General features: G+C 37.2%; 1 protein-coding gene across 2 annotated transcripts in view; it reads left to right on the top strand.

The window, feature by feature from the left end:
• Positions 1–15,958, top strand: part of LOC109079954 (NT-3 growth factor receptor-like) — a 200,647-nt gene extending 184,689 nt beyond the window's left edge. For both annotated transcript variants that reach the window (XM_042715165.1, XM_042715164.1), the window contains 2 exons: positions 4,024–4,182; positions 7,201–15,958. In XM_042715165.1, the coding sequence (XP_042571099.1) occupies positions 4,024–4,182; positions 7,201–7,386 (345 nt within the window). In that variant the 3' untranslated portion in view covers positions 7,387–15,958. The remainder of the gene's footprint in view (positions 1–4,023; positions 4,183–7,200) is intronic.
• The last annotated feature ends 745 nt before the right edge of the window (positions 15,959–16,703 follow it).

Here is a 16,703-nt window from a genome sequence, read left to right as displayed (position 1 = left end):
AAAAATGTGTATGTATGTGCATATTTTTCAATGAACGTGATATTCTTTCTATATCTATAATCAACATAGATATGAGTCACAGCAACCCCGGTTCGAATCCGGGTCACGGCATCCCTATGTGGGGAAGTCGTGGCCCAATGGTTAGAGAGTGTGACTCCTAACCCTAAGGTTGTGGGTTCGAGTCTTGTGCCGGCAATACCACGACTGAGGGCCCCTTGAGCAAGGCACCGAACCCCCAACTGCTCCCCAGGCACCGCAGCATAAATGGCTGTCCACTGCTCCGGGTGTGTGTTCACGGTTTGTGTGTGTTCACTGCTGTGTGTGTGCACTTTGGATGGGTTAAATGCAGAGCACGAATTCTGAGTATGGGTCACCATACTTGGCTGTATGTCACATCACTTTTGTCACTTTAACATCTATAAATCAGTACATCATTTAGTTAGATTATGTTCTTTCACTCATAGAAGCTGTTATACATAGTCTTTTGCCTTTTTGTTGGTATTTTAAATGTTTTTGCTTCAAATCAAACTTTGTAATGGTTTGATTCACCTTGCTTTTTGAGTAGTATGCTGTGTCCTATTCACCTAAATGCCTGATTGAAAAAAGTAGCCTGCTATTGTAACATATTGTTCTAGCTAATCAAAAAACTAAACTAAAACTTAAACTAAGCTTTCTAATAAAAGGCTAACTGAAAACAAAGAAAGATAAATGTTTAATTTGACCCTTTTAATTCTCTGACATGTACAGTAATTTAAAAGACGTTAGCATGTTTTCATGAATAATAAGCTGTATTCTATCATCAGACTGTTAGGGAAATTATTTTACACAGCAGCAGCAAGTTGCTAGCATTGCAGCTAACATACGTTAGCATCTTATTTGACTGTTTCAAGCTCTCCAAACATTACTCTGTCTCTCTCCTCTCTGTCTTTGTCTATTACCAATGGTCATACCTTCATTACCTTCATCCCTGGCTGACTTTTCCTGGCAAGGATGTTATGTGCTAACGCTAAAGTGGGCCGAGTTAGCCAGGCGAGCAGCTCAGTATGACTATAGGGAGCAGTTCCTGCCCACGCATGGGGAGCGCTAGCAGCGGCCCAGTAGTACCCTGAACTCCATCTCACGGAACAAGAGGAATGTTGTTTGACCGCAGCAGGACTGGCATATTGCTTACACCTCCTAAAGGGCAGAGGCGGGAGGGAAAGGGTGAGCCAGCGAGGGGAGGGATATTTGCCACACATCACTGGAGACTGTGGGACAGCTTCCTCCTCTGTGAGGAACTGGCTGCGAATGAGAATTACAGAAGCATAGCTGATTAACATACACAGCCTTATACAGCCTTATCATTCCCTGCATTAAAGACATTACAGCAGGAAAAAAACGCCCAGGCCTTTAATTATACTACATCTCAATGCCTTTATAGTTTGCTAATCGTGACGCTCATATTTTTACCCTCATTATTCAGAGTCATTTGCAGTTTGCACATTTAAATGCGTGCATATACACAACCCGAGAGTTATTTTTTGTTGTTTATTTGATAAACAGTGATTTTTCATTGTCAGACAGCTAAACAGTCGCATTTTCCTAATTCTTCATTTGTCACCATGCTCTGCGCTTAGAGAGACGTCCTGTTGCCAAGGATATACTCTTGCCAAAGCATTGTGGGACATGAGCCAATGAACATTTTAATCTCTTTGGAGTTGTTTTTCTTTTGCTAATGCACTACTATGTTCTAGCTAAATTCATTTCTGATCAAAATAAAAGTACAATACAAATCTTTCAAAGCAAAAACAGGCAGTCTAAGGAACGTACAGTATCCTGCAGGCTGCTTTGTATTCCTGTTCGCAGTTGATACCCTGACCCCATGTGAGCAAACCACTAATGAGAATTGTAATTAATACGCAGTGGCCACTTACGAGTTGAAAGCCGCAATAACCACACAGCGAAACGTCACTCTCAGTTGTCATGGCATGGCTGTAATTAACACAACCCAGCAGACACAAAGAGGAAATAGATTCTAAACCAATCCAGTCCAGTGCCGGCCCAGAGCAAAGACGATTAATGTCTCGTTGTTTTAATCGATTAATATCTCACTTAACATGGGGAAGGCCTGGAGGGAGACTTTATTTATGGCCTTTGATGATTTGGAGCTGTCAAAACCTTTAAAGGATATATTTGTTTTCCTTTTCCCTGTTTTTCCTGGTTTCTCGACAAATCTTGTAAATCATATTGGTTATTTTTCATAGCAAACAGGGAAGATCTATTTACCAGCAGAAATTAGAATTAAAGGCCCTTTGTAAAAAAAAAAAAAATGGACTCAAATATGGGCAAAAAAAAAAAAAAAAAAAAAAAAAAATATATATATATATATATATATATATATATATATATATATATATATATATATATATATATATATATATATATTGTTTTTGCTTTTTTTCGGAAGTGTATGCAAATGAGTGCATATTTAATTAGATAATGCCTTATTTGCATATATAAATATTTCAAGAAACCTGCAGTGAGTAATTTATTTTTTTCGAAGTTCTTAATGTAAACAATTATAGAATCAAATCAACGTTATAATTAAATTTGTTATATTTGTTTATTAATTTATTTAGGAAAATTCTGTCATTAATTACTCTCCCTCATATGGTTCCAAACCCATAAGACTTTTGCTCATCTTTGTAACACAAATTAAGATATTTTTGATGAAATCTGAGAGCTTTCTGACCTTCCATAGACAGCAACGGAACGACCACAGTCAAGGCCCTGAAAGGTACCAAAAACATTAACAAAGTATTCCATGTGACATCAGTGGTTTAAACATAATTTTATGAAGCTATGATAATACTTTTTTTATGCAAAAAATAACAATTCTACAATTCTTCTCCCCTGAGTTACCATCGACCATCATTATAGAGTAACACAATGCATGCACATGCTTTCTTCTGCTCATAAACAAGCCGTGGCCTAGTGGTTAGAGAGTTTGACTCCTAATCCTAAGGTTGTGGGTTCGAGTCTCGGGCCGGCAATACCACGACTGAGGTGTCCTTGAGCAAGGCACCGAACCCCCAACTGCTCCCCGGGGTGCCGCAGAATAAATGGCTGCCCACTGCTCCGGGTGTGTGTTCACGGTGTGTGTGTTCACTGCTGTGTGTGTGCACTTTGGATGGGTTAAATGCAGAGCACGAATTCTGAGTATGGGTCACCATACTTGGCTGTGTCACGTCACTTTTACTTTCACTTTCTTTCACAAGGTATGTCAGCAGCATCACGCGCATGCGTTGTGTTACTCTCAATAAAAGATGGTAACTCAGAGGAGAAGAACTGATGAATAAAGTCGTTATATTTGTTTTCTTTGCACACAAAAAAAGTATTCTCATAGCTTTGTAAAATTACGGTTGAACCACTGATGTCACATGGATCATTTTAACGATGTTCATACTACGTTTCTGTGCCTTGACTGTGGTAGTTACCTTACTGTCTATGGAGGGTCAGAGAGCTCTCAGATTTCATCAAAAATATCTTAATGTGTGTTCTGAAAATGAACAAAGGTCTTAAGGGTTTGGAACAACATTAAGGGTGAGTAATTAATGACAGAATTTTAATTTTTGGGTGAAAAAAAAATCCCTTTAAGCTCTTTTTTTTTTATCAGCTGAAAAATAAAAAAGAGAAATATTCTGAAAATTCCAGTAATCTCATTTCTCTGTGTTAACATTATAATTATGATGTGGACATCACGGTTTTCATAGAATTAGAACCATTTTTGGTTCGAAAAACGTTCTAATTATTGGTATAGTTACCGTCCTTAGTGTGACAGAGCCTTAAGAAATTACTAAATGCTATGAAAATTAAGGAAATCATAGAATGTGGACTTTTAATAATTTTTTTCTCCATAAATACATAGACATAACAAGGATTTTATCTTTATATTTTTACATGGAGTGTGGCTTGCATTTGGTAATATTGAGTTCTGTGAGTTTGTGAAGGTCACTAGATAATCATGATTTGGTGACCCGACAGGTGGGAGGACACACAATGCTGCCCATTCGCTGGATGCCACCAGAAAGCATCATGTACAGGAAGTTCACGACGGAGAGTGACGTGTGGAGCTTCGGCGTCATCCTCTGGGAGATCTTCACCTACGGCAAGCAGCCATGGTTTCAGCTGGCAAATAATGAGGTACATTCACTTTTACAGTTTCCGTGAAGAAAAATCCATCAAGAAATCTTTTCTTAGCTGTTTGCTAGCCCTCTGGCTAGCTTTGGTCAAGCGTTATTAGTAAACCACTACCACTGTATGACTGCTGTATAGGTAAAAGCAAGGTGTAAAGACCCATGTGAGGTACAGTAACAATAAAAAGTGTAATGAAGATGGAATGTCTGTACTGGACAAAAACTGGATCTGGATTGTGACTCCCACAATCCTGACAATTATGAATCAATATGAGACACATTCAGTGCGAATTTTAGTGTAGCTTCTGGTGATTGCATTTTGAACATTTAAATGCGTGCATATACACAACCCGAGAGTTATTTTTTGTTGTTTATTTGATAGAACCAGGGTCAAAATAAATGAAGTCTTCAGGCAGGATGACAAACGAGGCGAAATTAAACAATCACTGGCTGTTATAGTGAGTCATTTGACAGGTATTGACTGTAAACCAAGCTCATCTCGAACATGACTTCCTTCTATGAAATAAACAGGAACTACACATTGAAATGTCATGTTGTTGGCATATTCATCGCACACACGTTCCCTTTTGTGAAACGTTAATGAGGAACATCGCTGCTTAATTTTCAGCTATTGTTCACCATGTAACATTTCACAACCAAGGTTTGGATGAACTCCAAACAGTGTTGTACACATAGAGATGCTGCTCCCAAACTCTTGTGTCTCTTGTCTGAACAGCAAAGATTATTATTTACCTTTTCACATAAACCTCATAATTACCACTATTGAACTAAATGTCGTTATGGTTTGACAAGGGCCTTATAACATTGTGTTTACTACAGTTAGTGAACTGGGCTTTCTGGCGTTATTTATGCCTTCAAAACAAAAATTTTGCAACCAAATATTCCCATGTGCAGAAAATTCTGAAAAATTATATTGTGAGTGACTGTAGATTGTTATAATAAGAAGTTTATGGGTGAATCTAAGCTTATTTTACTCAAATCAAAAAAAAAAAAAAGATTGTCTTACATGAAAATTAAGGCTATATCTATCTATCCATCTGTCTATCTATCTGTCTATCTATCGATGATATATAATATATACTTTACAATGAAAAATTATAAATACTAGTTATTATATTGTTAAATGTTCTTATTTTTATATTATCCTTTAATTACAGTAATGATTATCTAATAAGAATCATCATTGGGAATAAAGGCAATTATGAGTTGGTGAAATACAATTATAATAGACCTAAAAGCTTAATTTTCTTTATGCAAAATATATTTTGTGAAATGAATGTATACAATAATGTATACAATATATACACACATTACAATAAAATAAAACAATAATTACATTTTAAATATTCATATATATATATATATATATATATATATATATATATATATATATATACAAAATTATGTAATTACAGTAATGGCAATCTAATAAGAATCATCGTTGTGAAAGATGGCAATTACTGTGTAAGTTGGACAAATGCAAACAGTCATAATAGTCCTAACTAAACAGTCCTATAATGTGATAGTTATACAATAGTTACTAGTAAATGTATTTGATTTTGTTTTATTCACATTTATAAACAAGAATCAGAAGAGAACAGACACCAGAAATATAAAGCAGAGAGTCTGTGTGTGAGAAAGTGTGTTCTGTTTTTCTCAGCTGACCAAACACTGCTGGATCTGCCAAAAATACTTCATTCCCTACTTCAGCTTCCCAAGCTGTGAAAAGTGAAAAAAGCCACAGCGCTTCTCTTGAAGCTTCAAGTCGCAGCTGGTTTGAGCACTACTTCACACAGAGATTATCAATATCAACTCAGCAAACCATAATCTATAGGTGCTGTGCAATTTATGCAAGAAAGATGTGTGTTTTTGTATTATGCACTGAAAGGGCCTGAATACCAATCACATGCACTGCTTCATATTCTGTTGCCAAAGGGACAGTGGCTACTGTATTGCATCAGAACATATGGTGTCATTGCTGCCAGTGGAAGAAACTAAATCAAACTTTCAGTCAATAGAACACAGACAGCCACTAGCTGCAGTCAGCGAGAGGAACCCGAGAGACCATGAACAGTCATCTGTCTCTTCTAAAAGTCAATACGAAGCCATCCACAGAGTCAAATGTCTTCAAAGGTTTCTTGAGATGGTCCCATTTTGCGTATAGCAACATACAGGCTGTGGATGGTTTCTTTACAAAAACAGAAAATTGTTAAATGAGAAAATAAGTATCTTGTACAAAAATAATAATATCAGTTCTTCAGACTGTCAGCAGGTCCTCTCACAGCATCTGACTGCAGCATAAAATACAAGAGAGTACTCGTGTTACAGTTTAGAGCAAAGCTGCATTAGATATTTCAAGGGAAAAAAAAAAGTACTCATAGTGTGTAAACAGAATTTAGAAAGGAACCTCTGAACCTCTGAAAAGAAAAATCTCAGAGAAGAATTGCAGTACCCATAATCCATAGTCCATCAGATTTCCTTCAGAAATCATTCTAATAGGCTGATTTGGTGCTCAAGAAACATTCATTGTAAAATGCTATTTCAGTCTTTCTACTTCAGAATTCAGTATTATTTACCATTTATTTTGTACTTGTGAATTGTGAAACTTGTGTGCAATTTCTGAAATATCTGAAAATTGATAGTTAATCTTACACTAGAGTATTTTCTGTGTAGTGTATTTATATGTTTGAATATTTTGAAATCAGTAAAATTGTTATTTTAGATAAAATCTTGAAAATAATTTTGAGAAAAATAAATTGTTACCTTTAATCAAAGCTGAATTTCAGCTAAATGCTTTATTGTCCCTCTTACATGTAGCCTATATTACTGTATACGAATATTAATAAATAACTTTTTATCAAAATATATAAATTCTTTTAGGCCAGGCTTAAAATTCAATGCACACGTTTATAAAGTATGTAAGAGGAGACCTTGGCCTGGAAAAGACCCCTGCAATAGAATATTTATCCAGTAATTCCATTCTCCTTCCTCCCCGTCTTTACAGGTAATCGAATGCATCACACAAGGACGCGTGCTGGAGAGGCCACGGCTTTGTCCCAAGGAAGTATACGACATTATGCTGGGATGCTGGCAGAGGGAACCACAGCAGAGGTTGAACATCAAAGACATCCAGAAAATTCTTTATACCTTGGGCAAAGCCACACCTGTCTACCTGGATATCCTTGGCTAGTGTTTGTTGGGAATATGTGTGGATGTCTGTCTGCGTCTATCCATCGGAGGAACGAACAATCTGGGATTTACCCTAAACAACACGTACCTTACTGCGCCACTGTCAGACACCTGCAACATGGGGATGGACTTAAGTGCCTGCTACTCCTTTCGATACAATGGATAACAGTCTTTAAAAAGCACTTTTACATTTTGTTTACCTGCATATAAAGATGTACAGTTCTGCAAGAAGAGGAGTCTCCTTTCTCTATTTCCTTTTTGTTTTGGTAAGAACAGCCTACTTTCAAACTCTAAAAAAGGAATAATGGAAAATTCCCCTTAAAGTATGGAGAATTTTTTTTCCCCTCTCCCAGTGGTTACACGTTTTTCATTTTATAAATATATATATTTTTATTTATTTTTCTTTCTCTGAGTGTGGATGTATGCCATGTTTCTTGCTAAGGGTATATTGCCTTTCGGATATAACTGCTTACCGTTGCCGTGGCAAGGACTAAAAAAAAAAAAAAAAAAAGCCTTACTGCGCTCTGATTGGCCGGATCTTCTCTTTGACTCTACTGGAAGTATCCAACAGGGCTTTTAAATATTCTGAGGAGCTTTTTAGTGAACGGATTAACTTGAAGGATCCACCAATCAATACAAAGGAGTTTATTTAAAAAAAAAAAAAAAAAAAAAAAAAAAGGAATGTATATAATGTAAATGTATGTGTCACAAGTGACAATATGTTAACTTATTTCATTTCCTGATTAGATGATTTTTAGTTCCTTGGCGTGCTGTTATGGTGAGTGAATTCTATAAATATTTGGATAATATTTTAATGTTTTTTGTTTTGTTTTTCAACATGTCCGTAGAATGTAAGTTGAGATTTCTAAATGATTTTTTTTTCTTCTCTCATTTCCCCTTTTGTTTGGTTTGGATGCAACCAAAAGGGAAAATAATGAGACATAGCCTCGTTCCATGTATTCCAGAGACCATTTACTTCTGAAATGAATGTAATAGAAAAGGTAGATTTATTTCCCAAGTGAGATCTTGCCCAGAAAATACCATTCATTAACCCTCATTGCATTTATGAATTGTGATTATGCTTCTTTGCAAACATATTATATCATCCTTTCCCATAGTTTTAGTAATAAAAGTGAGATGGTTAGGCTATTTGGAAGAACTAGCATGTGCAAACCTTTTTTAAAAAACACATTTATGTGCTAAAATCCATAAGAAACACTGTCCTTTCTGAGTTTGGCAACTCTTTCTTTACTACTTACCTCTAGTAAATATTGTAGCCACTAGTAGTCATCAAAATATAATAGAAGAGAGTCCATAACAATGTTTTGGATTCTGTCAGGTAATAAATATTCTTTTCTCCCCAATGTTTTATAACAGAAGACTTAATTGTGTATTCAAAATGGAGTTTTCCTAAGACTAAAGGGCTTCTTTAGAACATTCTTCATTTATTCTGAAATGACATTTGGATTTTATTGTAATGTGTTCTCTCGTTCACTCTTTCTTGCACAGTTTTGCTGGTTCATGCTTTTCATTCAAGGTGATTTGTGGCTCAGTGTTTGTCTGATGATAAACCTGTAATCATTGCATGTGGAGTAAATCAGCCAAGTAAACTTTAGTTTAGCTTTGGCAGCAGATGTGTGCAAACTATTCTTGAGCATAAAATCCATGATGTTTCAAAAATTCATCCAGAATAACAACCAGAATATCCATAACCGCGTAACAATATGTATTTCATGTGTTTCCGAGAGCTCACTTTGACACTCACAACTTTATCCCAACCAAACCAAAGTGAAAACTGTCAAAAACTTTCCTGCTTTTTCCAGCTCTCTATCAGAAACTATGACTTAGATTGCTGTTTGAGGCAACCTGCCCATCACAATTCGACAAAACACATTTGTGCTTAACCATAATCTCACCCTTCACATCAGGAAAAGTTCCTGGCGCAGGGGAAGTGACTTGAACATTTGTTGACCTTGTGGTGTTGTTTCTTTCTGCTTCCCACAGTGGCCAGATAATTCTCTCCATGGCTATGACAAGGGGGAAATTGCAAAAGTCTTTCAATAACACCACCAGCGATGTGCTTATGTGTGATAAGATGCTTCTCATTTTGATATTTTCGTCATCTGTGGGGCCCTGCTGCATATATTCACTGACTTTATAATTTTGCCCAAGCTTTCTTGCAAAAAAGTAACAGAGGAGATTTACTCTGGTATGGGTACCCAAATGCTTGCTCGAAAGGTTTGAGGTTTATTAAGTAAACAGGTGCATCTGTGTCCCGGACGAGCCCCCAGTTCGAGACTTGATTTTAAGCCCAATCCTCTTTACTGAAAGTAATTTCTGCAAATCGCTCATTGATGTGGCATTTCAGATTTTACATGTCAGCTGTGGTACACAGTGAGTATTCACGCTGAATTAGGTTCTAATTGGAATGAAACGGACGAAATGTCACTTTTGGCAATGACGGCAATTCCAAGCTTTCCTGTAGAGGGAGAAGACTTGTAGAATGCATGTGGGTATGATTTCAGAATATGACAATTATATGTTAACATGAACAGGCTATTATTTCTTTGGTCAACCTCTTTTTCAATATGGGCAATTTTCTTAAAAAAAAAAAAAAAAAAAAAAAACTTGCCCACTCAGATTTCTCCTAATAAAAAAACTGGTTTATTCAAAAATTGAACAGTATTATTAGTGCTAGTTGCAGTTTTTAGTGATTTTATATTCATTTGATCATTAGAACATTTTCTGGGAATTTGTTTTATGACTGGCCAACATTGTCCATCATGTGAAACAAGCTTTATACCCTCATATATTGCTTCTCACCATGTTTATGTTCGTAACAAATAAAGCTGCATTTAGTTCCTACCTGTTTACCGAAGAGGACTAAAGGTTGTCTCTCACTGAATCAGTTGAGGCAGCGATTACTGAAGATTACTTGAGTCATTCGGTACACACTGTAACTGTGACTAACAGGGTTGAAAGGGTCAAATATTTCTCTGCGGTTTACTCTGTGAGACCTATCCTTGCTCAACAACCTGTGAAAGGTGGATTATACTAACGTGGCGAAGAGAAGTGGGGTGGCGTTTGCTGCAGGGTGGCTGTATCTTTATCACCTGAAGCTGTCGGAAAACAGGCACAAACCAAATTAGTAGTTTCTGTAATAAAAGGACACGAGCGTATGAGCCACAGCTGGTTTGCAGAAGGGGATCAGACGAGAGAGAGTGTGACAGCAGGGTGACAGGGTATGGCAGCTCCAGGGGTTGCCATGACTCTAATGACTTCACCTTGCAAAAATGGCGGAAATTACCAATGAAATGAGTTTTTGGCCTGGGCTTTTAGATATCCCTTAAATATGATGGCCAGTCTTTCGGTAATCCCCCTGAGGCTGAGAAGAGAGGTGTGTGTGGTTGTGTCATTGTGTGCGAGAAAGTGAGGGGTAGGAGAGATGAATCAGTGAAGGTCACACGCTAAAAGAGTGGATAGAAGTGCCACAGCGCTGTCTGTTGGCAGGCTAACAGAGTTGAGTTAAGCATTCAGAGCTGTGAGGCAAGCAGAATCTCCCTCTCTCGTTTACCGCCACCATGGCAGCGAACAGGCGCAGGGCGATTGATGAGAGGTTTAAGACCTTAATCATGAGGAGAAGAAGCGAGGCAGGAAGCTGGAACATTACGTCTGGAATGAGCTCTCTTTCAGCACTTCATAACCCTGCAGAAGGGCTGCAGAAACCTCTGCACCGTCACGCTTCGCTGCTGATCTCAGATCAGCCTTCTCCTCATCCATTTATCCTACCTTCTGTGGGCTTGATTTACCAAAGCATTTAATGCATGCAAGACTGCCTTACTGGGGCACAGTGAAGAAGAACAACTATAATTGGCAAATCACCCGCTAAAATGTTGCTAAAATCAGATGCAGTCAAAATGTTTTAACACATCATGTTAACTTTTTTACCTGAATTACTGCCTTTGATATATTCTATTTTGAGCACTCGGAGGCAATACTAATCCAAGCGTAGCTTCTTTAGTAACCAGTAACAACCCCATCAAATTAGCCAACCAGCTTTTAGAACTCATTTAGCAGCCCAACATGTGATGTGGCCACCTGGAGCAATAATCTCCAAGAGATGCAGTCACACTGAATATCTTACTGATTGAATCTGTTATCCCAATTTGTTGTCACTGCAGATCTTCAGCTGTCACTGTGGCTTGTATAAAACATGCTATCCGTTTTTTGCCTGCAGAATAAAACTAATTTTCATTGCCTTTAAAACATTTAATTAAAGATCCTTATCTGATTTGAAACCCCTCCTCTAAATTACAAATGAGACTACCAGAACAAGTCCTTATCTACCTCCAGTGTATTGCTGCTTAAGTACTCTTAATGTACTTCGGAAAGAAGTAGTTCCAAACTTGTGGTCGATTCATGGCATGCTTTGCTGATGATATGAATAACAATAGTGATGTTTTTATACATCTGAAGCAGCGATATCCCTGAGAAAGTTCCAGCTGCATTTTGAGAGCCTGACTCAGCTCACACTGCAGTTGCTGTATACTCTGGGCACACGGACAACCATGTGAATCTTGTTACTAAGAACCTAAAGTGATCTATAGTTTAGGCCGGCAGATCTCCTTAGCTGTGGGAAAAGCTGAACCCGCTTTCAAGGACAGTTGTGCATTTAACTCGGAAAGCCTGGCCAAATGCAACTCTGGTTTTCTTTAAAAGGGAGGTTAAAACTGACTGTGGCATTAAGACTTCAAATGTGGATGTCACCCCAGAGCAATCTCCTGCACTGTCAGCAGACTTTGACATCTAGATTAACCTTGCTGCTGTGAGCGTGCTGACGGCTCTCATTGGGATGCAAGAAGCATCTCACATCTTCTATTCCAAACGTATCTCGGCCCCCTCTTTCTTTGTTTGAAAAGGAAAGTAGGAAGCATGAGCCAGCACATACACACTGATCTGAGGGAGGTCCTTATGTGTGTCCATGTGGGAGGGGATGTTATCGCTTTTGGAACAGAAGTGTTAAACAAATGGCGATCTATCCCAGCGTTCTCTGAGTTTACCAGTCCGCCAGCATGCATGATACACCAAAGGACCCAGGTCAAGTCTTTTTCAGCGGAACCGTTTTATTTCTTAATAGCGACTACAGCCCATTGTATAGCAGAAGAATGTGTGTCAATCAGAACAAAAGGGGAGTGAGCTTCTTTGAGCTCTAGCTCAAATGCATTATTCAGCCTTCTTTCACTCTCTGGTCAACTGTGGGAGAAAGTTGTTTTACCAAGGTGATTACTACAAGGTAGTTCTGACTTTGAGTGAAAAGTTATTTCAGCTGTAATTGTTTCTTTCCACTTGTGCCAGATAATGACTGTAACCTTGTTGGTCAAAGCTCAATATCTAAACAGCATGATGATTAGTTGTCAACCCCAAAAGTTTGTTAAATAAACTGCCAGTTGTCAACTCAATAAGGAGCCAATAAGTCACTTTTTCTTTCTAGCAGAAACATTTTCAAATAACTTTGTTGCAGTATGCTTGTGTATAAGGGTTTTGATGTAGGGAAAAAATAGTCTTAGCTAGTCAAGATGCTGTTTCTCTGATTTACCTGCTGAAAACATCAGCTTAAACCAGGCTGGTTCTCTGATCACCTGGACCAGTTGGACTGGGAGACCAGGTAAGACCAGCAAACCACCTTAGCAGTTTTTTTTTTTTACTGCAGTAGTGTAATTCTAAAGGCACTGTTAAAAACACTGCCTTTTAACGCATTGTTCCCACAATCCATCAATGATCTGAAGTTTCAGAGGCAACTGACTGTGAGCCTAGGAGAGACTCAGAGCTCTCTGACTGGAGGACCAACTGAGAAAACACTTTAAATGTCTTAATTAGCGGCATGGCTAACAGAAGAACACCCCTGCAGTGCCAAGAGGGTGCTGGCAGGGACCGACCCATACAATAACCCGGCTAAAAATAACATTGCAAGAAGAATGGATGGAGTGGGGTGGTTAGTTTGTGACTCACTGCATGCTGCCTACGTTTGCCTCAGAGCTTGGGTGACATTTCAGATCACAGCTCGTCTGCACTAGCGCTGCCACCCACAACACCATATATCAGACTACTGCAAATAAGCCTCTTACTACATCGAACAAGAGCATGTTTATAGTGCAACATCTGGCCTTTCAGTTTCTATAAAATCTATCACGATAGAGCTGACGTTATAGTTCACAACACGTTTAGCACATTTAATTCATAGCCTTGTTAACGCATTTCATGCGATCAGGACAAAATGTAAACAGGAAGGTGGTGAAATCTGTGTCAGTGTCTCCTTGTGTTCTTTTATTGGTGCACATAATGCTAATGCGATCATGCAAACATTTATTTATTACTACATGCAAACCCTTGAGACTCACATTTTAGGCAATTGCTTTCAGAGAGTGTTTGATGTCTGAACGACAGCAAGAGAAGGGTCATAGTGGAAGGAATGTAGGACACATGCTTTATTAGCTGCAGCGGAGTTACAATCATCTATCATGCTAACAGAGGGATGTTTTTAGAGATTAAATGCTTTTAGAAAAGGGCAATTTTATCCTTTTTTTGTACAGTATGTTGAAGAGTTGGTAATAAGGAGAGCTATATTCACAAAAGTGGGCTTGCATATATGTTAAATAAAAAGTAAACAAACATCAGTTCATATTTCTAACATAATACTTGGATTATAGTCACTACTCGAGACTTGCTGCATGATGATTTAATTTTTGGACTGTTGCAAAGTTTTATGCTTTGAATGTTTTGATCAGACTTGATAGACTAGTTTAAGATGTTATTTTTTTGATGGCTTAACCTGGGGAATTACAGTTTCTTTCTATGAACTTCCCTTTGCAAAGACATTCCAGCCGATTCCCTAAACTCTTATATTAAATAATTTCTGACCTTTTTATTTTAGAATTCATCATAATTTGGAAAGATTATGATACAGTGGAGTCATCTTTGATTATGTAACCTTCACTGTGTCATTCATACAAGCATCAGTTATTGGATATAAGATGACAGCATTAGAATTTCTGGCAAATTCATAAGTATATATATATATATTTTTTTTGTAAGGTCTTCACGTTTTTTTCTCAAACAGACTAAAGACTTGATTAAAGAATGACAATTTAGATGAGATTCTAAAATGTTTTTTTTTTTTTAAAGAATTTCCTGTTTCAGATCAAACATCCATCTTTGCTTAATGTAAATCTTGTGATGAAAGCCATAGTACCTCATATGGCTTTGAATACCAAATAGACTATGATAGGAATTACATTAGGAGTATATGGACACACTTAAATTCTGTTCTATCATGATTCATGCCATCTGACCACTTAGCTTTATTATTTGTGAATCAAGGAAAATGAGCAGGTCTGGAGTGGATATGCCATAGCCCAAACACTGCAGTAGAAGCATAGGCGATGTTGTCCCACTCTCGCTGTGCTAAATCCAATCGAAGCTGCGAAAGCCACAGCAGGAACTGACATTTCTAACCTTGTTTTAAAAGCCAACCTCAGTTATATTAAAGTCTGCAGGCAACAGGATTCTCCTCCAAACATTATGGCTCACCATGTATTGTTTTGTCCATCTTTTTTTACCTCTCAAACATCCTGGCCCTCCAGGTAGTGGATGTGCACTTGAAAAGTAGAGGTCTTATTGTCATGGTGCCTGAGTTCTAGCAGAAAGACGGGACAGGGATCTGGAATGCAGGGAGAGGAGATCCTAATCATGTATGTGATTGGACTCTGTGATTCCAGTAACCCATAATGGCGGAAGAGAAATATATTACCAGGAGGCTGCATTGCAGCGGTCTCAAATCTACGTCAACAATCTTAGTTTTCCACATTTTTCTTTTAAATGGACACTTTGTTCATTGAAGCCTTTTGGTTTTGATATCATATAAGTATTATATACCATAAACAAGGATAAGAGTTTCATAAAACCATGTTAAAAGAAACTCGTATTACACATTAGCAATATCTGTGTGTGTCAATATATTCTTTGTATCCATCTTTCAACCTAATATATTTCTCTTCCTGTGAATTGTGTGTGGGAAAAATCTGTTGCAATATTAAACTGTGGGAGACATTCAAGTTACACATCTGTACACATCTGTTTATAAAGTTTATGTGGTCTTTTTCATTTGGGCTAATGTGAGAACAGCAGTCGGGCGATATGGAGTTCAAATGTCTGAATATATTTATGTGTGATGAGTGCAGATATTTTGTGTTTTCATTGCCATTGAGCTGTGTACGGTTTGAAAAATAATAACTTTGTGACACCCTCTGGCATCCACAGTAATGTATTTTCCATCTGAGAAGTCCTAGCTGAAGTGCTGACTTTAGGATTTCTCTTGAGTATTTCTGTCATCGTGTCCAAACCCTCGTTAGAATGATGAAGGAACGAGGTGTGACAAAAATCTCACGGTTCCTCTATCTGTAACTCATCGTTAATCCGCCTGTGTTCCGTTTACTGATTCATCTATAAACTAAAAACAGCTGTAACTAACTATGTATCCTATGATGATTTATGTAGACTTATTCTATAAATAAAAATAAAAATACACGTGTCTTTGTGTGATTTCTTTTTAAAGTTTTATATATTTTTCAAAATTATAATTTTTTTTTATAAACACACACAATGTTTTTGACAAACCTTTTTTCATCCTCACCAAGGCTGCATTTATTTGATAAAAAAATACAGTAAAAATAGTAATATTGAGAAATATTAGTACAATTTAAAATAACAGTTTTCAATTACAATACATTTTTTCATGTGATTGCAAAGCTAAATTCATCCATTACTCCGGTCTTCAGTGTCGCATTCTAATTTGACACTAAAGCTATATTTTATTTTTATTTTATTTCAATTTATTTTACTTTTAGATGAAATTAAAATGTTGAAAAACAGCATTTATTTGAAATGTATTTTTTTATATATATACCAAACCTTTCATTTTTCACTTATTTTTATTTTATTTTATAAATGCAACTTCATATTTTAAAAGTAAAGCATTGGTTGAAAAAAAAAAAAAAAAAAAACACACAGACCAGACCTGCCTACACATCCGTTCTTGGGAATATTTTTTACATTGATGTCACTTCTGAAGCTGTACAATGCCTGAATTACAGCCCAAAGTCATCTGCACAAACAGGGCACCTTTTCTGGCTCCTCAAACTTCTTTAGCTGCTTTGCCATCTGACCTTGAGAGAAATAACTGTCTCCTCATTCACACAGCAGGCCAGAGAACATGATATAGCTACTGCTGTCATCACAGTCATATATTATGTGCACCCAAAT

This window comes from Cyprinus carpio, chromosome A25 (assembly GCF_018340385.1).
Source record: "Cyprinus carpio isolate SPL01 chromosome A25, ASM1834038v1, whole genome shotgun sequence".
NCBI classification, from domain to species: domain Eukaryota; kingdom Metazoa; phylum Chordata; class Actinopteri; order Cypriniformes; family Cyprinidae; genus Cyprinus; species Cyprinus carpio.
This window is presented reverse-complemented; position numbering and strand designations above follow the sequence as displayed.